The sequence below is a fragment of the Perna viridis genome, chromosome 1 (assembly GCF_037379345.1).
Source record: "Perna viridis isolate PV_CMFRI_1.1 ecotype Kerala chromosome 1, ASM3737934v1, whole genome shotgun sequence".
NCBI classification, from domain to species: domain Eukaryota; kingdom Metazoa; phylum Mollusca; class Bivalvia; order Mytilida; family Mytilidae; genus Perna; species Perna viridis.
Window position 1 is genome coordinate 69279038 of NC_142445.1, and position 27302 is coordinate 69306339.

The 27302-nt window shown below is 33.4% G+C and overlaps 2 protein-coding genes across 2 annotated transcripts; one reads left to right on the forward strand and one right to left on the reverse strand.

Annotated features, from left to right (window-relative positions):
• The first annotated feature begins 4704 nt into the window (after positions 1-4704).
• LOC148630156 (splicing factor 3B subunit 5) lies at positions 4705-5350 on the forward strand. Its single transcript, XM_088561986.1, has one exon. It carries the CDS (start codon positions 4809-4811, stop codon positions 5064-5066), a length of 258 nt encoding a protein of 85 aa, XP_088418112.1. The 5' UTR covers positions 4705-4808; the 3' UTR covers positions 5067-5350.
• Positions 5351-11481: 6131 nt separating this feature from the next.
• Positions 11482-25496, reverse strand: LOC148630157 (TATA box-binding protein-like 1). Its single transcript, XM_088561999.1, has 5 exons — positions 24997-25496; positions 20065-20147; positions 17264-17431; positions 13812-13906; positions 11482-13257 (listed from the first exon to the last, which is right to left on the reverse strand). The coding sequence occupies exons 1-5, from the start codon at positions 25222-25224 to the stop codon at positions 13016-13018; spliced, it is 816 nt and encodes a 271-aa protein (XP_088418125.1). The 5' UTR covers positions 25225-25496; the 3' UTR covers positions 11482-13015.
• Positions 25497-27302: the final 1806 nt, after the last annotated feature.

The following is a 27302-nucleotide window of genomic DNA, read 5'->3' on the forward strand; positions in this document are numbered from 1 at the left end:
TCTCCCAATATTTTATGTCTCTTAAACTTCCTGTGTTGCACAAGGTCCTATGTTGCTGGTGGTGCCAAGTTCTTCTCAAGCTTGAGTTTTAAGTTTAGCCACTACAAGGTAGTGATCTGAAGCCACATCTGCTTCTCTGTATACTTTTACAATTAAAAACGATCGTCTATTTTTTTTTTTTTTTTTTTTTTTTGCAAAAGCAAAAATGGTCAATCTGATTTTCTGTGATGTGATCTGGTGAGACCCGTGTTGTTTTATGGATATTTTTGTGAGGAAAAACTGTACATCTAATCACAAATAGGTCAGCAAATCTCTAACCATTTTCATTCATGTCACTGAGTCCGTGTTTTCCCATTAACTCTTCATAACCTGTGTTGTTACTATCAACTTTTGCATTTTGCTCGTTCCTGCACTTTCTATAATATTTTAGTATTAATTTCCGAGCAGAAATGCAAAGTCAAGTGGCAAAATTTAATTGCTAAGAATAAATGTATGAAAAAAATATTAAGCCTGGAAAGAAATGAACCCAATCGTTTCAGAACAGAGAGTTGCTGAGCTGCTTTTTTACATATATAACCAATATGAATATGGACGTCAAATTTCAGCTGATAGTCAATTTCTATACCCAACAATTTGACTACTTTTGCACAAATTAATTTTGAATAACTTCAATTGTTGGGTTAAAGTCAAAAGTTTTTCCCCCAACTACTCTTACCTGCAACTTGTCAAAATTTGCCTGTAATTTATTCAGATTAAGCCATTCTATCAGCTGATTTGATTCAATTTCAAGGGTTGATATGAGATTTTCATAGTCTGGACTTGAAAATGACAGAGTTTTGTCATCCGCATAGTCATAAAATGATCCATATTTTGCAAACAATGAAAAGAATGAGACCCCTTTATGAATGCCAGCACAATTGCTAAGAATGTTTCAGAGTTTAATAAGCTGTTCTACCAGGACAGATAAGATTTTAGTAAAGAGACCGAATGTGGTGTAATACTAAATGAAAGCAATTTATCCACTGAAATTTCATGTGGAAAGCAGTCAAATGCCTCAGAGAGGTCCATGAGAACAGCTGCGAAATAGTAACTTTTATCTAGGGATGCTCTCCAGTCCTCCATCAGTCTTTACAGTGTGATCTGTCGATCACCAATGTCTATTGCCAAAACGCACATAAATATGGATTAAATATTGTTAACAAGATAAATAATATAGTAATTAGTTCGAACATGTTTTTTTTTTCACTTTCGCAAATCTGGACATTTTTAAGTGGAGCGGTGATACCGGTATGTGCTAGAATTATCTATGATGGTTAATGCCCAAGCGGGCCCATGATTGGCATAATAAAATACATTGAACTATGATTTTTATTCTGAGATAATATTGGTTCCTGGGATGGATCCAGACATTTTAAACAGGAGGCGGTGCCAGACAGGGTTCCTCAGAGAAAAGTGGGTGCTAGGACATTATTTGCCATTTTTTTTTCAATTTTACTCATGAAATGACAAATTTTCCAATAAAAAGGGGGTGCCAACCCTTTGCATCCCCCTCTGGGTCTACCAATGGGTTCTGCCTTTTTTTCTTCAGCGTTTTGAAATTTAAAATTAAAGTACTCGTATACAGAATCAATTCATATCGATTGTTTGAATTTTTTGTCAAATAGCAAAAACAGGGATAAATGAAAAAAAAAAAAACAGCGCTCGACTTTTTACGTGGAAATCGTACCAATGTGCCATATCATGTAGTATTCAGATTCGTTGTCGGGTTTACATGGAACACCTAGATGAATGAATACAATTCTCTCGGACATACTGACATTTGAACTACAAACTTTTAGTTAGCTTTTCGAGTCAAAATCAAATTTGTCGACCTTCAGGTCGTAACTGTCACCTATGAAATAAGGTCTGGTAAAGGAAAGTGCATGGCTGGTAAAGGTGACACTAGCCATGCACTTTCAAGTCTCCTAAGCACCTACAGCTCTTTTATAATAACACATGGTCAAATGGCCAAATAGAATGGTTATTAAAAAAAGCAATAATACTAACCAAAGACCGACATCATTCCTGAGAAAATTGCACGATCTACATTGTAAATTCCTTTTACCTCGTCTAAGCAAAGTTTTCTTCCTATATTTGTCACCCTCGAGCTTCCGATTTCATGAGGCGGTAACCGTACTAAAAATATGTTAAGATTAATACCAGTACACATTTGTTTTCAACTTAGCTGCTATCCTCCCAAGTCAGGGTTTTGAGTCCACCCTCGCTGAGGGAGCAAGGGTGGACTCAAAACCCTGACTTGGGAAGATGCTTAGATGTCAGTTTTTAGTTTGTTTACTAGGCCTTTTTTCGTTCATAGAGAAAAATGTCTTCTATTGTAATTAATAAAAGAATATTACTATCCGGCATGTCGGTCTAATGCAAAGAAAGGCTCTATAAATGCACGAAACCGTGGAGACACGTTAGGAAGGTTTTAGGGATAGGCCACCCCTTTGTTTGAAACTGCGTAAAATTTAGCGGCTCTGTTGATTGGTACGGTTCTTTGCATCATACGGCTATAATTCAATATTTTTTATTTGTTTCTAATACATTTACAGTAAATGGTCATAACACAAATAATAGAAACAAAGTATGTAAATTCTGACAACAACAAAGAAAATGCATATGGTCTACATCTAGTTCGATTAAGACAGGAACTTGCGGCGGTGGTGACTCAATTGTGCCAAAAAAAAAAAGCGTAGTAAGAATATGCGAGAGGTGACAAAACAAAGTGCAAATAGACATCATAGAAAGAGTGGTTGTAAATAATTACAGCATAATTTGGGGTTTAATATTAAATATCTTGAAAACCGATTGTCTTAACATCTCATTATCTCAACAAATTTAAAGTTAGTGGTCTTGACATTTACTGATATATTCAATGAAAGCCTTGAGGACTATTATTGAGCTGCTATTCAAAACAAATTGTATTTTGTTTTCTGTTATTGAGTTAGTTTTCATTATTACTTTTAAGCTTAGTAATTAGTTCTTTTCGATATAAATTGTAGGCTGGGCAATGAATAAAAAAGTGCAATTCATCTTCTATTTGCCCAATGGTACATTTTGTGCAAATTCTGTTATTTTTAGGGATATTTTTATAGCGACCTTTCTCAATTGCTAGAGAGTGGGCACATATTCTATATTTACAGATTGTTGACCTATCAGACTTGTATCTACAGACATTGCTACACGTGTTAAACATCGGCAAAAAAAATACCGAAGTATCAGAACAGAATAAAATACAATTACATGTAAAAACTGAAAATAAGAAAAAAATTTAGACAGTATCAACACAACTGAAGGACTTTCAGTATAAAATGCAGAAGTGGTCTGCTAGCGGTACCCAAGTAAAATCGAGTTGGATGGACAATACGTGTCTAGATGGACTAGTAATCCGATAAAACGTGAAATCTGATTGAATATATTTTGTCTCACCTGTGAACTAGTTCTACACTATGATCGGAGAATCTAATTGGTGTAGGTTGTTGCACTATCTGCATTAAAACCGCCAAGATAGTCATTTAAACTATTTGGTGAGCTTATCAAATCAATTTGCACTTATGGTTCAGAAATCTGGATAAATAACTTATCCACAAAAGAATCTAATATTGACAAACTACCATTCGAAAAATAATAATAATAATAAAAATAACAAAAATAACAACAAATTTTGTAAAATATTGTGTGTGTTCATAAAAAAAGTTCATATTTAGTTATGAAATGTGAATTAGGTAAACAATCAATACTGAATTGATAAGGTATATGAAGGAGGTATATCATTATTTAATGAAGGACATAGATCATGGTACAGTTTTATACATTCATCCAGAGGAAACTTAGATTTAGACGAAAACACGTGTTTAGACGTCATTTTCACAAAAATACTTGAGCAGCATTCTAATCATATTATGAATAAACTTGACCATTTATCCACATAAGAAAATGATAATAAGCTATTTTTCTTTTCAAAAATGAACAAAGAATTAAAATTACAAGAATACCTACCATGCAGTCTCCATTTCAATAGATCTCACTAAACTGGGAATTAGCTCATACCCTCTTTAGATATTTCAGACCAAAAGTTGATTGTCGAAATCGATCATGTACGCAATGTAATCAGGTTGAAGATGAAGAACATTTTCTTCTTTTTTTTTGTAGTAAATTTTCTTTCAATAGACTGCAACTTTTACGGAAATTAAATTTAAATACCAATGAAATGATCCATGTTCATGCACTAGTTTAACAAATGATTTCATGCGTCAATTACAATCCCAAAAGGGATTGGTGTCAATTAATGAACTAAATCTCTGTACGAAATGCAAGAAATATTTGTCTATGTATTTCTATATGCTTTAGTATAAGATAATTTGTTTGTAAAACTTTAATATGATATTCTATTTTGTTTACTGAATATAATATCATGTTAATGTGGGGAGGTGGTTATCCCAATGATTTTTATATCTATAGTTAACTCCTTGGTTGTCCTAATAAAATATTTAACTTTGACTTTGGAAAAAAAACCCACTTTAAAACTATCTCGAAAAAATATATTATACTTGCTCAAAACGTGTTCATTTTACTTAAGCATAAATTTAAGATTTTACCGTTTCCTTCTTATCACTAAAATCACGTTTTTTGGTTTTTGGGTTGACTAGGTCATCAGAGAATGTGGTAAAAAATTACTTCCGGTGTTTCAATCGTTACCTCCCTTAGTATAAGCGTTTATTTGTTCAACAAAAACAAAATAGTCTGAGCCTTAACCAAGGCAAGAAATGGGAGAGAGATACAATATTCATAGTCAGCTTGAACACTTGCAGTCGAAATATATCGGAACTGGACATGCAGACACTAATAAATGGGAATGGATGACAAATCAACACAGGGACAGCAATTCTTCATATATGGGACACAACGACATGCTCAACTACTTTGCACTGGCTGAAAATGAATCGAAAGCTCGTGTACGATTTAACTTGATGGAGAGAATGTTACAGCCATGTGGACCTCCACCCGAAAGACCTGAAGATTAGACTGATAGTTGAACCATTATTTGTTCATGGCAACTTGTAGAAGAACTTATTATATTGTGGAATGTGTGTCATGAACAATTGGAAATTTAATTCATCCTTTTAAATGACTTTAACGCATCTTGACAGAGAAATATGTGAAGATTTTTTTCATTTGTGAAAACTTATGATTTATTCATATTTGTTTAACTGTTATTTAACAAACGGCTAATACTACAGAAGTTTTGTGTCTACTGATGTAAATTGGCTGGTAACATGCTTTGTTATTAAAGATGTGCCCTTTTAAAGTATTTAATTTATATTTTTGACATGAGAAAAGTAAAACTTGGAGTGCTCCTTAACAATATATAAGTTCATTTCCCAACTGTTTGATTAGTTTCAAGAGCTGCTTAAAATCATGGGTCAGGGAGCGTGTATAAATATAAGGAAAGTTTATTCGAATTTACAGATACCTTGGCTAGATAGCTTTCTAATCGCCTCAGCCATGGTTTTCAATATGCATTCAATTAATGAAATTTGCATTTGATTCATCATTTAATACATGTATATTAATCATCATCATTTAACATGTTTCTTTCATGGTAAAATAATTTTATTAGAGTTAAAAATGTCTTGTTTTGTGTTAAATCTAGGCAGGAACTTTAAATTTCACTCCCTGATCTAAGGGTTCGTGGCTGAGGAAAATCCACTTTGTAAAACGTAATTATATAGAATGGATGATATACATTTGTACAAACTAAATCTTTCTGAAGATTGATGTGTGGCAAAAGAATACCTACAGGAAAATGTAGCAATTGTTATCTAAGATCTCTGCTAGGGACTATAGGTATTATGATAATTAATCTGCTCAATCATCAATTCTTTATTCATTTTTAAAACATCACAGAAGAGCAAATGATTTGGAGGAGCTATTTTTCATCTATACATTTTTAGCTCATCTTGCTGAAGGCCATGTGAGCTATTGCCATCACTTGACATCCGTCGTTGACAATTTTTCAAAACCTCCTGACACTACTTGACCAATTGGAACTAAACTTGCTATGAATGTTTCTTGGGGTATCGTGCATAGCACAGATGTAGGGATTTTTGATCCGTTGAAAAACATGGCTGCCGTTACTAAAAATAGAACATAGGGGTCAGTCAGTAGTTTTTCGCATAGATCTCCAAAATGGTTAGGTCTAGCCGAATTCCTTTAATTTTTTCTTGAAATGATCCTTACAAGGCCTACAAAAGTCTCCAGGGATCATAGTTGTTAGGCAACTCCTTGTAAGAGTGATTTCCCTTGGAAAGGAAAAAATATTTTTTTTTTACAGTTTTCAGCCAATATCTTGAAAACTGATAAATGGAAAGAAACTTTCAATTAGTGAAATGATCCTTATAAGTCAGGCTCCAGGGAGCCTCGTGTTTTTTCCTACTCATGATTTTAATGCTCTTTTTAATGTGCTATTATAACTTTATGAGTTCACCTCAGTCATCCATCTTCATTTCACTTGAACACAAATTTGGTAGTATTTAAAACCATACTCTACAATATAATTAAATGTTTGAACAAGAGGCTCTCGAAGAGCCTGAATCGCTCACCTGACAAACCATATCCTATTAAATAAGTAAATAAACGTATCATGCTTTGTTACCATGTTTGACCAAAAACTGCTGAAAAAAGAGCATCTTTGAAGAATGCTGTAAGCTCAAAAGAGTACCTAAGGCACTGTAAAATGTTTGAAATGCCTTCGAAGTGTTTTTAGAATCTCTGGAAAAACTTTGGGTAGGGGTACCCCATGCCCTGTTGTTCCACCAGGTCTGAAGGGGCATTATCCCAGTATAAATTTGCTGAAAAAGTACATAAAATGAAGTTAAACCACGGCTATCCAAAATTTCCATCATTACCATTCATATCAGGAGACCATATTTACATGTAAACCAATTATCGTTGAAATCAAAGCAAGTATATAAATTAGCGGAAAATTGGCCACCAAGAACAATCTTTCGTCATCACCATTCAACCTAAAACACCTAGTTTCCTAAAGATGTAACCTGAGCAACTGGTGAAAATGGTCTTAAAATAGCAGCCATTTTGAAAATGGCCGCCTAAAAATAATTTTTTACTGCCTGTCATGGTTATCTTATGGGTAGCTTTCATTTTATTTTTAGTAACGACGGTCATGTTTTTTTTTACTGATGAGAAATTTTAAATGATCAGTTTATGGAGGAATCCCTTAAACGTTATGCCAACTTTAATTAAATTTTGTTGCAATTAGTTTCAGAGAGTTGTACACATTAAAACGACAAAGAAATCTGTTTCAGGGCCATAAATCCTACAACAGGCAACAAATTATTTTGAAAATTTTGGCAAGGGTCCGTTTGGCTAAATTCAACGGTTTTTGAGTTATTTGCAAAAAAGCTATTTCAACCCCTTTGTTCTAATTTTAGTAACAGCGGCCATATTTTTTCATCAATCAAAAATCCAAACGGTCACTTTGTGCAGAATACCATAAAAACAGTAACACCAACTTTCATTAAATTGTGTACTGTAGATTCTGAGGAGAAGAATTTTTAAAGTAATAACATCAAAACAGCAAAAAACGTCCATAAAGGTAATAACTCCAACATGGGTCAACAGATCTTCACCAAAATTACATCAGAGATACATCACACCATTCTGAACACTTTTACCCTTTTATCAGAATTTGGTTAAACCTAACGGTTTGGGAGATACATATGTATATGTAAAAAACTACTGTCTGACCCCTATGTTCTATTTATAGTAACAGCGGCCATGTTTTTAACAGATCAAAAATCCAAACGGTCATTTTGTGCAGGATACTCTAAAAATCATTCATTTTAAGTTTCATCCAAATCCATTCAGTAGTTTCAGAGAAGATACTTGAAGAATTGTTAACGACGACGACAGTCTATGACGGACGCCAAGTGATGGCAATAGCTCACATGTTCTATGGCCAGGTGAGCTAAAAATGTATAGATGAAAAATAGCTCCTCCAAATGTGACAAATATGTTATCAATGAGGAAATCAAGCATATCGCAAACCTGCTTTTCTGTGTAGCACACTGCTCTTCCGTGATGTTTTCGAAAAATATGTAGATTTGTAACAAAGAACAAAATAATTTTTTGAAACAGCAAAAGATTTACGAATACGTCCTTTCAAAAACACATTAACGACCAACAGGCTTATTTATTTATAGAACATGGTGGTAAAGGTACATTTAAAGGTGTTATCTAAAAACTTATGTCAGATAGAGAAAAATAATCTACTATCCTCTTCGGGCTTGAAGAGCTCCACACTAGTTGTTCAACAACTCTGTTAAGAGTTGAAAGGCAGAATGACATTTTTTCTCCGAGGTCAGGAGTTGGTTTAGGTGGTTCAGAGAAGACTTTTTAAAGGAAAATGTTAATAGTGACCATGAAGACGGACACAAAGTGACATAAGCTTACAAGGACCTGTGGTTAAGTTCAAACATATTTTATTTGTAATAAACAGAATGGATTAGACACAAGTAAAATAAAATACCTAAGAATTCTTAGGTAGATGAAGATTTATATAGCAAAATTCAAGAACCTACTGTAGGTTAGTTTGGTTCTTGCATTGTTTTAAAGAGGGCATACAAAAAGAATGGTGAGCAGTCTCGTACGTACGAACACAATGACACGACGAACTTTGTATAAGATTAACTCTATACAAATCAGTTTGAAAATTCAAATTTCTTGGGCCCTAGCAAAAATGTTCAGGAACAATTACTTTATCACTGATGTTCAGTAATTTAATTTTTTGGGGTGCCTGAATCTCTCTTATAACCTTATATTCATGCATTTCATTTTGAAACCATTCGTGTGGTATCCAGGTAAACAAACAAGACCAATAAAGGTATGGATCTGCACCACTGTCATATTAATTTTGTCAGTACAGTAGTATCTTCAATGTGTATATGTTATGTACAAGATGTAACCTGTACAACTACAATCTTTGTCATGAAATTCGTTGCAACTTGTCCATACCCTTTCATTACAGGGTTTTCTATTTTAATTCATGAGTTTTACCTCCAAAGATAACTCTGAGCATTAAAACTAATAATGACTTAATTAAATGATTAACAAATCAGTACTAATCTGGGCATTGCCCCAAACGGGACTAATACCTTGCAGTATGATGAACCCTGTACATTTGGACAGGATTTTTGGGGGATATTGTCTATCACATTATACACACAATTTGTTGCTAAAACACCCAACTCCAAACACCAATCAGTACTATATTTTGTTGACAACACAATAACAGAATTTGACAGAAATTCATGACAATGTGCACATCTAATACTCCATCGAGTTTCATCACAATCGTCTGAATATAGCTGAAATATTGCTGCTCGGACGCTAAACCCCAACAAATAAACCAACATTAACAGGCGCGTAGCTGCCGTTAGGCAAAAAACTTTTGCCTGCACTTAATTTTGCCATTTTTTTGTTTGTTCTCTTTTTTTTTTTTTAGATAAAATACATCCAGGAGAGGCATAAATGATGCTCTAAAACGCTATCTCCGCGGAGCTTCGCCCCCTGGACCCCCTACCAGGGCTCCGCTTAAGGCCCCCAGACCCCTGCCGTAATTTTGTCTACACTTCAATTTGGCCTCAGCTACGCGCCTGCTTCAAGTCATTGAGGAGGAGTTGCGGACAACGTATCAGACCAAGTTTTGCTAAAAAAATGCCGTCAATTCTACAATTTTGTCCAAATGCAAATTCCTGACAATGTTCGCATCTCCATATGGTATTGTAACACCCCATGAAATTTCATAACAACCCTGAAAATCCTGGAATTGTGGACAACGCAAGTGACCAAGTTATGCTGAATAAAGAGCTTCGCTTTAAGACCACGATACGCCCATTGCCCTTTTAATTTGTCCTTATGCTTTTAATGAATTTATATGATCAACTAGAAATACTGTGAGCCCTGTCAAAATTGACTTGGCCGTTTCCAGCTATTTTTAAAGAGTAAAACTTCATAACACGGAAACGTAAAATTTGACATTTATACCAATCGGAAGGGAGCTTACACCAGTAGATATGAACAATTCACCAAAGTTTCATAAAAGTTGGTGAAAGTGTTTTTGAGTTATTGTCCGAAGTGTGGACAACGAACGTATACCATAATACGTCCCGTCTAAGACGGGTGTATAAAAACGCCATAATTTCGTACTTGTTACTTGTATGTTTTATTTTGGTTGTTATATGTTACTTGCGTCTGTTTTCAACGTCTGGCCTTTGCTCTGGATTACATTTTTTTTACTTCCGCTAGGATCATGGTTCCCTTGATTCCTCTTAGAATATGTATGTATTGTGTTGTCAAGATATGAGTTCTGGTAGCACTATATGGTTAGGTAAATTCTGGTCCTTCAAATGATTGATAATACAGAATTTTTGTGCATTTCTTGTGTTTACTATGCTTCATCGGGCACACTCGACTCCACACAGTACATATATGTCCATTGATACATTGTGGATAATGATAGTCTATTGGACATGTAAACTATAAGCGTTTTATTCTCAATTTGCATCTTTTCCACCTTTGCTAAAATTATTGCTTACCCAAAAGTAGTAACTAAACCAGACAAAAACCAATTTACACTATATCAAGTTGCATAGATTGCATAAGAGATATCTGAAATCTGATTGAAAAGTGCAGGCAGGAATTTTCATAAGAAATCCAACATTACAAAATTTTGTAATCAGATCAAAAATTAAAAAACTTATTTTTTGGGGTATGGCCCCTCTTGTAAACCCTTAGAGATATCTGAAATTTGATTGAAAATGCAGACAGGGATTTTTATCAGCAATCCACTAAAACAAAAATTTTGAAATCAGACCAAAAATAAAAAAAATCTTTTTTTTTTGGGTGTGGTCCCTTTAACTCCTTATAACTTGAAAATGGTCAAAAATACATCAAATCTGCTGATACATTGGGTTTACCAGAAATAAAAAAGGAATAATCAAAATCAGAAAAAAATAACCAACAGTCTATATGTGTTTTAATAAAACACATATTTTTATCCTTTTTGGCCCCTTTATTCTAAAACAGTACAGACCACAAACTTGAAATTAAGTATGAACTTTCCTTTAGTAGTAAGTAAAATCACTGCAAAATTCCATACATATTGATCAACCATAACTCAAGTTATTCACAAAAACCAAGTGTCTACAGATAATGAAACAAATGACAGCAACAAACTAATAAACCATGTCATTTTTTTAAAAATAAAAATGGAAGTGAATAGAAAATTATGGTCAGCCAGTTTTTTTTTTCATTTTGGCCAAAAAAAAAAATCTAGGATCAGTTGGGTGACCGGAACTATCCATATTTTTTTTATTTGGCCTAAGCTTAAAACAGTTGGCACTTCAAATTAAAATTACAGCACGTGGCAATATTTTTTAATACAAAAATGAGTCATACATTTAACAGTCCACTGTGGTAGAAAATTAAGAGACAACAATATGCATTCTTCTAATGTTACATTCACTCATTCATTAGAAAGTTCAATACACATACACTAAATAATATCCATCAAAATAATTATGACAAGTATCTCTAGTAATATTTCACTTACCAAACAAGATAACAAATAGACATTTACACCAGTATGGCAGTGTTCACAATACAATAGGCTCCATGAAACTTACATTACTCACTTAGGAATTGGACTGTACTAAAGTTACTTTTCGTGTCAAGTTTTAATACAATACAAAACAGCCTTTATCATATTTTTTTTTAATGAACTTCTATTTTAAATGGGAAGTGGATGTGTACTATTGACTTGGTATTAGCAGAGATATTGGCCAAGACATCTTTCCTATATGGAAAGCAATCTTTGTTCAAACAAGCAGATCCAAAAATGGATAGTTTTTAAAAGCCCTTGCAATATCAATTGATCTTCATAAAATTGCTGATGATTCCTGAAATCAAGTGATAATAAAAGCTCACTTGGACTGAGCTTAAAATGCCTTTTTAAATCAAATTTTAATCACAACCGTATACAGCAACAAATAAGCTTATGCCTAAACTGTTGAAAAAAAAAATCATTGTGAAACACAAATTTCGTGGATGTATAACACAATATGACATAACCCCTCTAACATAACAGATGTTTAGTTTACCAGTTTATCAAACAGAAATAAAAACAAAACCTATTTATCATAAAATCAGTGACTAAATAGAATAATTGATGGGTCTATTTTTAATTAGTTTGGTTTATCATTATAAGGGTTACATGTAGGTACATATACTTAAGGGAACTTGCTTGAAAATAGAATGATACATGTGTACCACATTGTAATGAAATGCTCTGTGGGTGCTGCTTTATAAAACTCTGAACAGTTGGAGCACATATGGACACTACATTTAAGCTTGATACATTGCTGAATAGGGATTATGCTTAATATTTGACACAAAATAGGTTTAAGAAACAGAAAACCTGAAACTCTTCATTCATAAATTCTGGTATGATATAGAAAATCTTAATACATCAAAGAAACCAAATAATTCAAAATTTTGTTGAAATGAACAAGAGACTCCCAGGAGCGAATTGCTCACCTGGTTGAAATTTGCCTTTCAAGGGCAATAATGACTTGATAACTGATATGAAGCAAAATTACATGAAAGCAAGGTCCCTTTTGCATGTCCTAAATACTTTTATTTTTCATCCAAAACTTTTCTTATGTTCAATTACTGGTTAAATGTGTAATAGTTGAATCACTTAATCAAAACAATACATGTAACATAGCATTTACTTGCAGTTACACACCATGATCATAGATGAATTTTTTTAGAAATAAAACTTATTAATCATGAGACAAAACAAAAATTAAGATACTTCCTATTTACTGTGACTCTCATACTGAAGAAGTCAACTTAACAATAAAGTCAACCTCAAATACAACAAATACCAGATCTATTCTTGATCCTCTCCGCTGTCAAATTCAGAATCACTGCATGAATCCATATCTTCATCATATTCTAAATTTTCATCATATTTATTGATGGGACGTTTGGGTTTTATCGCTCTATGTTTTTGGATAAACCTGGCTTCTTTCAATAAAATTTCTTCACTAACTTCACTTTTTGCAGCTTTGAATTCAGCCACAAGTGGAAATATATGTTCTATAGCTGACTGTACATTAGCAACACTTGGAGCTGGAAAGAAAAAAGAAATCTTAATACTTCATGTTCTAACTATACTCATGTACATGTACATGTAAACCAAAAAAAAATAATAATAATTAAGCACTGTATCAGAACAATGATTTAATGTAAATTGTAAAGATGTGTGGAACAACACTAGTGTCCACAAAGTAAATGTTGAATACTGAACAATAACACCAATATAGACTCTATATTCTGTTCAAGTCATCATCCAAAAAAATCTATCTCAGTCTGAGCTTTATTGAATTAAAAATTGTGGTATATTGTTGCAGTGTTTAATTTATTATCCTTTCACTTATACTTGAGTTACATTGTTACATGTAAGGCCCCTCTTTGTTCCATAATTCCGAAGTCCTAAAATCAATCCCAGCCTTCCATTTGTGGGAAACTTGCAGTACAATTTCATTGAAACCTACTCATATGTACTCAAGATATTTTCCAATTTTCCAGACAACAAATGTTTACTGATGCCAATGACCAGAGTACTCTGCAATTACATGCACCCATATTTGTGCAGTGTTACATTGTATATCAAAATAGCCTACCTGTAACAGTTATACTACCAGTGGTAAATATCTTTAATGTTGCTTTTGGATCTTTAAGTTTGTATGTTGCCCCTGGATGAAGTTCAGGTTCATAACTGAAAAAAGTTTCAGAATATGTTGAATTCATAAATTTGCATTAAAAGAAGAAAGAGGCTCCCAGGAGTCTGAATTGCTCACCTGTTTAAAATTTGCCTTTCAAAGGCAATAAATTTAACAAGGAGTTGTCGAACAAATTTGACTCAAGAAGACTTTGATAGGACTTATCATACATGTATGGATCATTTCAGCATTTCAGAATCGAAAATCTGCACATCAGTTCTATGCAAGATACCTCAAGGAACATTCACACCAAGTTTGGTTCCAATTGGTCAAGTAGAGTCAGAGGAGAAGAACTTTGAAAAATTGTAACAATGACAGACAACGACAGACACCATGAGATGGCAATAGCTCACTTGGCCTTTGGCCAGGTGAGCTATTAAAAAGAATTATTTTAGTTGAATAAAACACATGAAAATATGTCAATAGAATATTTTTTTTAAGTTTGAGGAACAAATGTGCACCCATCAGTACAAATAAAGTTTTGTGAAAAGGGGCAGAGGGAATTTGATCTGTCTCACAATTTGCTAGACCCTAATACAAAAACAAAAAGGAAGCAAAATTTGCAAATGTCTAAATATAAAACTAGAGGTCCTCAAAAGTCTGAATCACTCAAGAAAAAAAAAGAATTCTGAAGTAGTGCTTGCGCATCTCATTCTCAATTTGTTTTTGATCCAGGATTTCTACTGTTGAAAGCATTCAAAGCCAAGACAACCACTTAGTATGGTTTGAATGAGTGTTAAGGACCCATTTTGTGACTTCATATGGTGACATGACAAACCCTATTATTTCATCAAGGAAAACGTAACTTTTATCATTTTCATTTACAGACACCCATCAATGGATTTTTTTAAGCATCATTTTATTGACAGAAAGTTTCCTTCTATCTATTATAGTTTTAAAGATACAAATTAATAATAAGCTTTGCTGGGCACAGCTTGATACATACACAGAGGATGTTAAATACTGAATAGTCTGGGCAAGTAAAGATAAAGCTCATATTTTGGGTTCTTCCTTTAATAAAAAGAATTGAACACAAATTGAAGTACATGTAGTCCCTTTTTGGACCCTAATGCCTTGTAAATTCTCAATAAGTCACAATCCTAAAAATCATTCCAGCATTCCTATTGACATATGGCATTTTTTTGTATAATTTCAAAGAGATCCATTCACTTTACTCAAGTTACAAAAAAAATGTATACTCAAGTCTAGACGTCACGAAATTGCTTGTTTCTGGCCCCTAACTCCTGAACAGTGCAATTTACAACCCAAAATCAATCACTGACTTTCTTACATGGTATGGCACCTTGTGATACAATTTCATTAAGATCTATACACTTTAACTGAAGTCAGTGTCAAGATATGAAAAGTCTATAAAACAGAACGAATACCTCCTGCTTTTAATGGACTTGCATCCTGTGAGTGGTAAGATCATCCTTCTGGGGACTTATAGTCGGCATCACATAAATAACATACTGTTAAAATTTGAATAAAAATATTTTCTACGACTTTATTGACACCTACCGTCGTTTAAATTGTCTTAAATGACTTGCTCATTCGTATAGCCAAACGGCTTCTCCCTAAACATTGAATCGTTAAATTCCGGTCAGATTTTAATTCTAGGTGCCAATATTTACCTTGTAAAAAGTCGGCCATGTTTACAGTGATCGGGTTGCTAGGAGATGTTGTTTACGTTTAAATGGTTTGTCCAAAAACCGAAGAACCCAGAATGCACTTCGGCGTTATTTCGGATATCTCAGATTTATTTTACGCGAACAACGTACAATACCGAGAAGTTGATCAAGCAGACGATAGTCACCGGAGTTCGACGGGAACTTACGAACTTCGTTTGTAAACAAATCGTCCCGTAAAAACCAACATGGCGGATATTAGTATGGGATTTTCCCGTAAGGATTTGTTACGCATGATTTAAGCTAATAAGCGACTTGTTTTTGAGAAGCTGTTTGGCTAAACGAATGAGCAAGTCATTTAAGACAATTTAAACGACGGTTGGTGTCAATAAAGTCGTAGAAAATATTTTTATTCAAATTTTAACAGTATGTTATTTATGTGACGCCGAGTATAGACAATATACATTCATGCTTACCAACAAATAGTACCAAATCTCTTGAATAGAATAAGAGGTGTTTTTTTTGTAAAGCTCTTCAAGCCAAAGAAGGAAAGCCACCGACACATTCTTTTTCTCATGATCTCTTATAGTTTTTGAGATATGCTGCAATTATTAATTATATTTACTTCTGACCTATATTTTTTAAATAACAGTTGTAGCCTTGTTTATCAATAAACACAATCAACAAATTTACCATGGAGTTCGTATGAAGTTTTTTCATCGAACAAACTCTAATTGTGTACACTAATCAGGATGTTTGTTTTTTTTTCTCTACAATGACAATACTTAATGTTACATTTCTAACATATTCTTCCATGTATTACACACATCCATGTATTCCCCACTACCCCTTCTTGGCAAGGGAGATCAACAAAAAAAGATAAGTTTTGTGTAAAACACACACTGGGAAGTGAGGAAAAATCACCAGCAGAAGACCACATTGACATGAAAGGATTCTCATAAATTCCCTGAAATGCGTATCCTTTCATCATTAATCTTTAACTACAAGTATTCTTCTATGTTTCCCTGCATTTGCAAGCCATTTATTGATTTAAATACAGTAATGTATAGGATCCATTCAATGAATTAGCTGAAATGTTTACGTTTCCTGTTCGTATGCAAATCAGGTATTTCACTAAAATAATGATGTCAAGACCAAGAGTTTTTAATTTGCCAAGCTTGTGTATTGATATTTGATATCTGGAAACAGTTCATCAAGCATATTAAAATATTAGTGACAATTGTTTTCATCCATAAATTGGTCTTTTGTTATTTGATAATTAAATGAGAATGGGTCCAAGGACAGGTTGGCACTATTATTATCACAGATATTGTTACTATGTATTTAACCCTCCATTGCACACAGGTGAAGAAGTTATATAACGTGTTCTAAGAGAAATATAAAAAGCTAGTCATGGTTTTTCGTGGCTAAATGTTTTTTGTTGATGACTTCAGTCTGATTCCTGAAAATTACGGAGCCCGAAAATTATCTACAAACTTGTTGTTTTGGTGTATTCTGTGCACCCCCTACTGGAACAAAGAAAAAGTTTGAAAAAAGTGTGTGGTATACACGGAAGAATACAGTATTCCACGTGATTCTCACAGTACTTAAAAGTTCTCTGTCATTTTCTCTGAATACAGTGTGATATAAACAATTCAAACTTCTACTTGCAAGTATTACAGATCAGAACATGTAAAAAAAGTAAACATACGATAACAAACATACCTGACTTCTTTTGGATACTTCCTGGCAAAATCAGCAACTTTGATTTTAAATGGTAATGAACATGTTCCCAAGACATTGACAACTTTGAATTTGCTAAATCTGACATCAAATCCAATTTTCTGTAACTGTCTAGCAAACTTTCTGGCAGCAACCTTTGCATAGATTTCACTGAGGAAAAAAAATGAGAAAAAAAACCTGTTTTGTCTAAATTAAGTACATTTTTTTATCATTTTACTTTTATGAAAAAATAAAATCAAGATATTTTTCTAGTACTGTGTATTGACCCATAGAAATGAAGCAGAAAAACTGTGAAATGTAACTTTCCAAACATTAAGATGGTAAATATGAATTCCAAAACCTTTCAGACTTCATCCATTTTTTGAATGAAAACCCCCTAATGGGTTTTATAATTTTATATCCTCTAAATGCAATATAATATAAATGATGTATATTTTCTTTAACTAGAAATTTTAACTAGTTTGGGTGGTCATAACTACATGTATCTGAAGAGCAATGTAAGATCAGTATTTTAACTGGTTCAAAAACCCTGGACAAATGTAAAAGAATAATTAAAGAACCTTAGTGAGTGCCCTCAATAACCCAACATGTCCCCATGTTGGATACTCAAGTAAATTTGTTTGGAAGAGAAAAACATGTAGGACCCCTACATAAGGAATAAGAGTGTTTTTTTAGGCTTTAGACCTTTTTCTTCTCACTAAATTCTGTAACTCAGAATAGTACTTTCAAACTCAAGACTGATTTCTTTGAGTTTTAGTTAATCCAAAGTAAATATCATCGTAGCGGAACAAAACATACACTTGACCTGTAACTTATCATGGTGAACTTGTATGCCAAAAATCATGTGATCATCTGCAAGGGTTTAGGAAAGGTATATTTCTATGAATTTAGCTAAGTTAAAGGGCCGTGATTTTGGTAAAAATCGTTGGAGCAGAACCAACTACAAACTTATTTGCAAGCATTTGAAAAAAAAGTCCAGAAAACAGATGATGAAGTGACGAATGGATGGGTCAGAAACATTATACCCTTCGCAACTTCGTTGCATAGGGATAATCAAGGGAACCAAGGTTATAGCAGCAATCAAAAGAATGCAATCAAGGGGCAAAGACCAGACATGGAAACAGACATACACAACAAAGAACATGAAGTAACTAAAATCATACATACAAAGTAACAAAAGCAAATGAGCAACTCAGACTCCACTAAAAACTGGGAGCATGGACCAGGTGCACTGGTAGGGTAAGCGTCCTCTGTTTTTTTCAGAAACACCTGCTGAGTTGCTCATAAAAAGTCAAGTCCAGGGTAGACAAAAGAGGAAAGGAAAACTATGACACGCTGAATAAATCAGTTTTCATGGCGTAGATGGATACACCATAATGATCCACGAGTTCATGATGACATCCATAAAACTTCTGTAGTGATAATTTCAATCTTGTAGCAACATAACTGTGTTCCAGAAGCCTATTTGTTAGAATTCTAGCATGATACAAAAAGTCTGCATAGTTTTGGCAAGCTCTGGCATAACGTATGAGTTGTGATATGAACACTCCATATGCAGGTGCTGAACGAATGTTGCCCTAGATGAAAGGAAAGTTGACAATTCTGAATGAAAAGTTATCACGTTTGTCATAAAGTTTGGTCAATAGTTTTCCTTTACCATGGATTTCTAAGTGTAGGTCAAGATATGAGGCTGACTTCATAGTTTCTGTAGTATCCTTTAACTCAAGTTCTTTGGTGTAGATGCAATGTATCAAATCCCTGAAATTAGGATTGTTGAAAGATGATACGTCATCCATATAGTGGAAACTGAGATTAAAGGATCTAAGTAAACGATATTCCTTCTTTCAGATCAGATCAGCTTTAAAGTCAGCCTCATAAGAGTGAAGGAATAGGTCAGCAAGTAGAGGAGCACAATTTGTTCCCATTGAAATGCCGATCGTTTGTTGAAATGCGTGTCCACCACACTGGATAAATATGTCGTCGATTAAAATTCCAGCATTTTGTAAACATCTTCCTCTGTATATTTGGAAGATGATTTGGAATTATTTCTTACAAAGTATGAGGAATCCCTACCAAGAACTATATATTTGTATCTAGGTGTACCATATTTTTTGGAGAAACAACGATGTATAATGTTTTTAAGTCAGGATTTTAACTGAGTATGGGGAATAGAAGTATACAGTGTTGAAAAATCATATGTTTTAATGCTATTATTTTCTGATAATTAATAGTCTTGAACTGATTGTCTCCAAAAGGTTAAAAGAAACTGATGGGCACTGATGGGTGATTTTAAGGATCAGGTGGACAGAAAGGGTATCTAACATTCAAATCGAACAGGAATCAACATCAACATGATCAAAAACATGAAAAATGTGGAGATGTAGAAATAAATGTACATGGCATGTGTTCAGAATGAACATTCATGAAATGTTAAGAGAGCATTTACATGGACACAAGCAGGTAAGAGAAAAAAAGGGAGTCACTGAAACACTTAGAGAACAGTTAAGGCAGAAATAAAAAAGTATGAATACAGCTGTATTAGATAAGAAATTGGCCAAAAAAAACCCACAGCAGGTTGGAGATTCCTGGCTGATGCCTAAGATAGCCACATGGCATGAACATTATAAGTATGTACAAGTAATAAACTTCACCTGATGGTGTCTGTAACATATCAGTCTTATATTGACAGAATGTTAGCTTTGATTTTAATGTCTCAACACATTTAAGTTAACAAACTGAAGACCTAACATTTAATTAATAATTATGATTGTATCAATTTTTACCTGGTAGCACCTGTACATGTAATCTTCCCTGAGGACCATATACTGGCTGTTGTATATGGTCTTCTTATTCTCATATTGCACATCTGAAATATTAATTATAAGGTAAGTCAATTAAAACAGAACAACCCTTCTGTACAACCTGAAAAATTCAATTTTAAAATAGCATATCAAATAAACATGTAATTACATAGGATTTACAGTCAGCTGCATTTAATGTTGTGAAAAAAAAATGTGGGTATAGAAGAGCCAATGGTAGCAGGTTGATCTGTCCCCGAAGTTGATCCTCCCACTCTGATGTATGTCTTTCGTTAAATTTTGTGTCAACTGGAAACTTGTTTAGACAATTTTATTCATATAATTGTTTTTTGTGTATGACATTCATTTAATTCATCACACTTGCTAAGGTACACATGTAGGTATCTCAATTCTTCACTTAGAAATAAAGTATCTATAATTAAAATATAATGATTGAATTCAATTTCTGATTAGTTTATACGCTATAACCTAATTTGGGTCTGTTTATGCTGAAAAATCCGCAAAGCGGATTATGCTTCAGCGTAAACGGACCCAAATTAGGTTATAGCATATAAACTAATCAGAAATTGAATACATTCATTATATTTTACTTAAAAATTTAAAAAAATAATATATCCATCACTTTTATTAACACTGAGTAAACAGCAACTTTAATTTTCCCGCCGTGTAGTAATTCTAGTAAACAAATTGGCTGTCATTTTAAAATCAGCGGCAAGACGCTGTCATTTTATCACTGGGAAAGGTTCAGTTATTTTCCTAAATTGAAGACACAGTTATTAAAGCAGGAATTTGACATAAACCTGGCGGACATAAAGTTAGTTAATAATTTATTGTCACAAAAATGTTTCAGCATTACAATGTGACTGAAAACGTTGTTTTGGATGTTGACAAACAAAAAGTAGTTCCGCAAAAGGTGGGCATGGCCTAAATAGCGAGTTAGTTTATACAATTGAAACAATGTTGATTTTTGTCAACAAACCAATCAAATGGCAGGATTCTCATCAAATTAAAATATATTATAATAAATTATTTGTAATATCAATAAACTACTCAATTATTATTAATACATGTAATATTTTCTGAATAAATGTACATGTTCAAATTGTAAAATTTAAGAAAAGGCATAGAAAATTGAAAAGATAGTTAATTTTCAATATTTATTTTAGTTCCTAACCCTTTCCATGCAGGAAACTTATTATTACGGTAATGGACTTTTTCCAATTTTGGGGTTCTGACAATTTTATTTTTGGCTTTGGAAACCACAATTTGCTTTCATATGCAAGCACTGTGAATGTGCTTAAAAATGAGGCTATATATAGTTTTAGCAAAAATTGGGACTTGACAGCTGAACAAGAGGTCATGAGTTAAGAAGGCCACAAAAAACTGAGATTTTGAGGCGTAGGGCTTAATTCTCCACCTCTAAAAACAGCAGAATGGATCCTTAGTGCTACATTTCACCTGGTTTTTATAGAATAATGATGTCTCTCACCACTCCAATGATGTCAACCCCACATACTAACCACTTCCGGTTTTAGGCCATTCTGAAGCCAAAAATTGCAAAAAAATACTCACCTGGCGAATCATTTGCTTATTTGAAAAACTTGAGGAATGAGACAGGCTAAGTCAACTGAATTGTCAAATGCAGGAAATACTTATAAAAGCATTTTCATGACCTGAACCAGAATTTTGCTAAAGGCAATAATTTTTGAATTATTTTCAAAAAACTCCTCTGACCCCAAAGTTCCATTTATAGTATAGGCAATCATATCTACTCACAAATTAAAAATCACAACAGTCATTTTGAGCACAATACACTAAAGAACTAATAGGGTAATTTTCATTAAATAATCTCAAATGGTTTTAGAGAAGATTTTCAAAGTTGTACATAAAAAAAAACTGTTTCAGCGGCCACATATCCTACACGAGTCAATGAATGGATTTGAAAATAGGTCCATCTCATGATGCTGAACAATATTACCCATGCCAGAAATATCCTAAAGGCAACAGTTTTTTGAGTTATTTGCAAAAAACTGCCATCTGACCCCTATGATCTATTTTTAGTAATGGCAGCCATGTTTTTTCATGAATCAAAAATCCCAACATTCATTCTGTTTGGGATACCCTAAGGAACAAACATGCCAAGTTTCATTGAATTCTAAGCAATGGTTTCTGAGAAGAAGATTTTCAGTTACAAATGCAAAAAAATGCCAAAAAAAAACTGTTTCAGGGGCTGTAACTCCTACATCAGTTGACAAATCGTTCTGAAAATTTCCAAATTGGTCCATCTAATGATGCTGAACAATAATATCCTATTCCAGAAATTTGCTAAAGGCAATGGTTTTTGAGTTCTTTGCAAAGAATAATCAAGGGAATCAAGGATATAGCAATAGAATGTAATCCAGGGACAAAGACCAGACATGGAAAACAGACATACACAACAAAGAACATGAAGTAACTAAAATCATACATACAAAGTAACAAAAGCAATTGGGCAACTCAGACTCCACTAAAAACTGGAAGTATGAACCAGGTGCACTGGTAGGGTAAGCGCCCTCTGCTTTTCTAGAAACAACCACCGAGTTGCTCATAAAAAGTCAAGTCCGGGTTAGACAAACGAGGAAAGGAAAACTATGACACCTTGAATAAATCAGTTTTCATGGCGCAGATGGATACACCATAATGATCCACGAGTTTATGATGACAACCATAAAACTTCTGTAGTGATGACTTCAATCAAAACTGCCTTCTGACCCCTATGTTCATTTTTTAGTAATGATGGCCATGTTTTTTCATGAATCAAAAATCCAATCATTTTGAGTGGGATATCCTAAGGAACAATCATGCCAAGTTTAAAACCTGTCGGTCTAGTAGTTTCAGAGAAGATTTTTTAATGATATAGCAAGATACAGAAAAAAAATCTAAGTGCTGATAGCACTGGCGTTTTTTGATTTTTGTCGAAATTGTAGCATGAACAAAACTTCAAAGGTTATATGATATTAAATAAAATTGTGATAATTAATTGCATTTTAAATACTCAGGGATTTCATTGACTTTTTGCAATGCAGGTACCTTTGGTTTTGTAGGAGGTACTTTTTATCATTTTCTGTTATAAAAATGTATGAAATTTTAAATTTCAGGAGATACCTTTCAGTAGCTTAAGAGCGTAAAAGTACCTGGTAACGCCTCTTAATGAAAGGCCTGAATACTAAGAACTGTCTTTTAATAAATAGAAACTGAAAGTCAATCCATACTACTGAACCAACTTCACCTTTTCCCCATTTTTAAATCTATTCAAAAGTTGACCTGCATTTACATTCAAAAGGTTTATTAACAGAGTACTTATCCTACATTACAATTATACTTAAATAAAACTCAAGAAAATAATTTCCGTAACACAACATTATCAAAAACTAGACACTTTTATCAATTTTAATTTTTCCGCTAATTTTATTTGGTTAAAATCACTGCTCTTCACTTCCTGTTTATAAAAGGTTAAATATTAATAATAGGAGAATTTGACTAATAAGCGTGTTAAAATACAAATACTTTGCAAATTTCATGCTTCCAGACACATTACTGCAAGAAATAAACTCTATAAATGCAAATTTATTACTAAATATCTTTCAAGGCCAAATAGGAGTCCCTCAAATCTTGAGTTGAAATGAAGACTAGATTTTAACTTTATTTGCAGAAATAATAGAATATTACTGAGATGAGTAATTGCAAGGAACATATTTACTGATTATAAAATAGGTATTGAATGATATAAAAGGAATTACATTTAGACTATAAATTTTTTGTGTAGTGTTCAGATTTAGTAATGAAGTTCCAGTGATGGATCGGTGACATAATGTATTTTGATCCTGAAGGATCAAAAACCCAAAAATCTGTGTGTGTTCTGATTTCACATTATGCAAAAGTCCTCATTTGCATTTAGGAAAATGCTGAAATAGTAAAAAAGATCAAGAGTTGTTTCATTTTCATTTTTTGCCAATAGCCCAAAGCCTTACATTTTAAAAAATGGAAAAAAGTATCAAATTATTGTTCCAACAACTTAACAGAAATTGATGTAAAAAAATTTAAATCAAATGATCGAACTATGACAAAATAAAAATGCATAGTTCTCAACATAAATCAGTATTATATTTTGCACATGAAGCTTTCTAGATTGTTAAAAAGCTCCAATTAACAGTCTTCCTAGGCTTCCTACACTGATTTCTAAAAATCTAAAATCAATTTGAAACAGACCCATAATTAAACAGATAAGAAACTCATTAATTAGCCAGTCCATCGATAAAATTATGATGAGATTTTCTGACCTTCCTACTTATTTATTAAACTACTTTTCCCTTTTTGATGAAATGATCTGAAATAAATTGTAGCAGATGCCCAAAGGACAAAAATGGGAGACTGAAGATTTGATTCATTTATCTTTAAAAACCAAACTGTTGTGATAAGTTAATGTGAAATTAATGAATTTAACTTTAAAGCATATTCTGTAATTCATTTTTGTAAAAATGGCCGGGTAGGTAACTTGTTTTCAGTATTTCTTTTTTGTTTCTTTTGGTAGAAAGAAAAATTTGGTATGAACATGAAGCTAAGATATTGTAGAATGGGAAACTGAAAATTTTATTTCAAAATTCAAGTTGTTATGTCAAATTAGTAAGTATGAGATCTTGTTTTGATCGTATGTTAATGTGAGATTTCAGCTGGTTGCAAATCTCTTTAATTACAGAGTTTATGATTTGAGTGAACTATAAGAAAAGCATTACATTTTTTACACATATAAGTGGTCTGGAATGTGTTTCTTCAGTTTTATCATATTTGTGTAAAGATCAGACACAGTGATACAAAAAAATTAAACCAGTGGTATGTCACTGCTATCTGTGTGCTTACATTCTGTTCTCTTTTATATTCCACATTTGCACCCTCAAGAGCAACAGTCTTTAGGTTCAAATGACATCTTGTACTGAATGTGCAAACAACATTGTTTATTATGATGTCAATACATGGAGCATCGGGGTCGTCAGTTTCACCATTCTCGTGGTTGTTATTCGATGGCTCAATTACAAAATCACCTGATCCAGGCAAAGGCTCAATGCCTTCTACCTTTATTTCAGTCATAATTATACGTTCTCTCTTTCAACTACATTGACATGTTCTTATTGTTGCAACTGTAACTACCACAGTGAAATGTCATTTCTATATAAATGAGTTATCACGTTCGTACTGTGGGAGATGACGATTGTTTATCAAGTGGAATTATTCAATAATATGACTTTTATGTATTTAAAAGCGTTAAAAACGCATAATCTCTACGACATGACGTTGTGTAATCCTTTTGTCTATCAGACGAATTTTCTTATTTTGCAACAGCAGCCATGCTTTCCGGTTCTGACAAGTCGTCCAATCAGAAGCCACTGCAAAGTAAAAGGGAGATAACATATTTTAATTTTTATTTCGCGGGAAAACTTCACAGTTGGAATCTACCGAGCCCCGATATAAACATCTCGACCTGTTTATTGCTATAAATCGTATATATAACCCTTTGATATACAGCGACCTCTTCACAAAAAGTTTACAGGGACATACAAAGAAAAAATAATTATATTGTGCGTGCAAAAAAGAAAATATGCGCACAAAATAAATATATTCGTCTAGTGGCGGATTCAGGGTTGGAGGGGGCCTTAGAAAATTGCAATTTTAGAATATTGTTGAAAAATTGGGCATGCCCCTAAACCCCTTAGCAAATTAGGATCACTTCGTGACCTCATCGGTGATCCTGTCAAGAAATTTATTTTGGGCCTCCTTATCTAAAACTGGATCCGGCACTGTCGGCTAAGGGACCAAATTGCATTTGGTATATTGATTCGTACGACAAGCTAAAGCCATATGGAACATGTACTAATTCGTGTATTGATGGTTTTTCTCAAGTTATGAGGTTGAAAGCTGGGTCCACAAGCAGCGACCCTGAAGTAGTTGCTGGTTATTATCTAGAAACTCTCATTGATTTAGATACATTGCCCGTTTTCGTAAGGGGTGATTTAGGATCAGTAAACTGTATTGTGGTAGAAATGCATCATTTCTGCATCGTCGGATAACCAGCGAATAGAATCTTGGGAAAATATTTTAAGGAAAGAATCATCGACCTTTTGGATTTCTCTTTTCAAAACCCTTAAAGACGATGGCATTTTCAGTGGTGACTTTTTTCATAAAAGCTTGATTCAGTTCGGTTTCCTTCCAAATCCTGTTTTTAAAATAAAACTGATATATTTTTCACATTTATAATAAAAATATTAGCTATATCTTAATTCTAATTCTAAAATGATAACCATTGACATCGTTTCCATACTTTTAAAATTCCATTGCAATAAGTAAGCATACTTTTTTTCAGAAGCAGTTGTTTCATGGTGTATTTTAAGTATGGAATGCTCATAAAATCTGGAAAAATAATGCCGTTCGCGCTCTTCCACTTACCTGAATTCTTTGGGTTTTTAGATCAATCTAAAGACGTTGACTTTCATGATGTATAAACATCTTTAGCAAAATGCAAAACTTTAGACTTATCTACCATTTGATGAAGATATTTACGAACTAGCAAATTTACGCATGGAGGAGAACAGGATGGAAAGACCAGTTAAGGTGTTCAAGTCGGTAACTTTGCCGGGCCCCGTACCCCCTGGACCTGCCACTGCGTGTGTTGAAGAGAATTCGGCTTAGTCCACATGTGTGCTATTGCATGAACGACTTCTGAATTTTACGATACGATATATGTAGTTTTTCTGTTGATTGATTGTAGTTTTAACGTCATATGGCAGATATGTCGTGCATTTCAGGATGAGAACGACCGACTAATCGATCAATTGGAAGCAGCTGACTCTGGTCACGAGTAATGACATACCAAAATATCATAATACAGTTTTTTTGTTGGTATAAAATGGAATGCAAGTGTAGTAAATGTCCGGGAACGATGATTGACTCTAGATTTTGGTTAATATGGTTGACAAAGATATCCTGATTCGTATGGTAAAATACACAACAGATTTTGCTTTCCCGAAATCGTATAATTATACACACAAATAATTTTCCTTTTTTAATAGAAATAAAGTAAGTTGGAACAAATTTATTTATTCATTAGAAAAAGTCCTTGGTACTGGAGTAAGGTTGCTAAGTCAGTTTATATCTCAGGTTTACATCCTACA

What these genes read in the sequence shown, in the direction of transcription:
- LOC148630157 (XM_088561999.1), bottom strand. Translation starts at nt 25,224, where the DNA reads ATGACTGAAATAAAGGTAGAAGGCATTGAGCCTTTGCCTGGATCAGGT. An exon ending in ACATGTACAGGTGCTACCAG is followed by an intron (nt 17,432 to 20,064) that starts GTAAAAATTGAT and finishes TTTTTTCCTCAG; the next exon opens with TGAAATCTATGCAAAGGTTG. An exon ending in TGGTAGTATAACTGTTACAG is followed by an intron (nt 13,258 to 13,811) that starts GTAGGCTATTTT and finishes TTTTCTTTCCAG; the next exon opens with CTCCAAGTGTTGCTAATGTA.
- LOC148630156 (XM_088561986.1), top strand. Translation starts at nt 4,809, where the DNA reads ATGGGAGAGAGATACAATATTCATAGTCAGCTTGAACACTTGCAGTCG.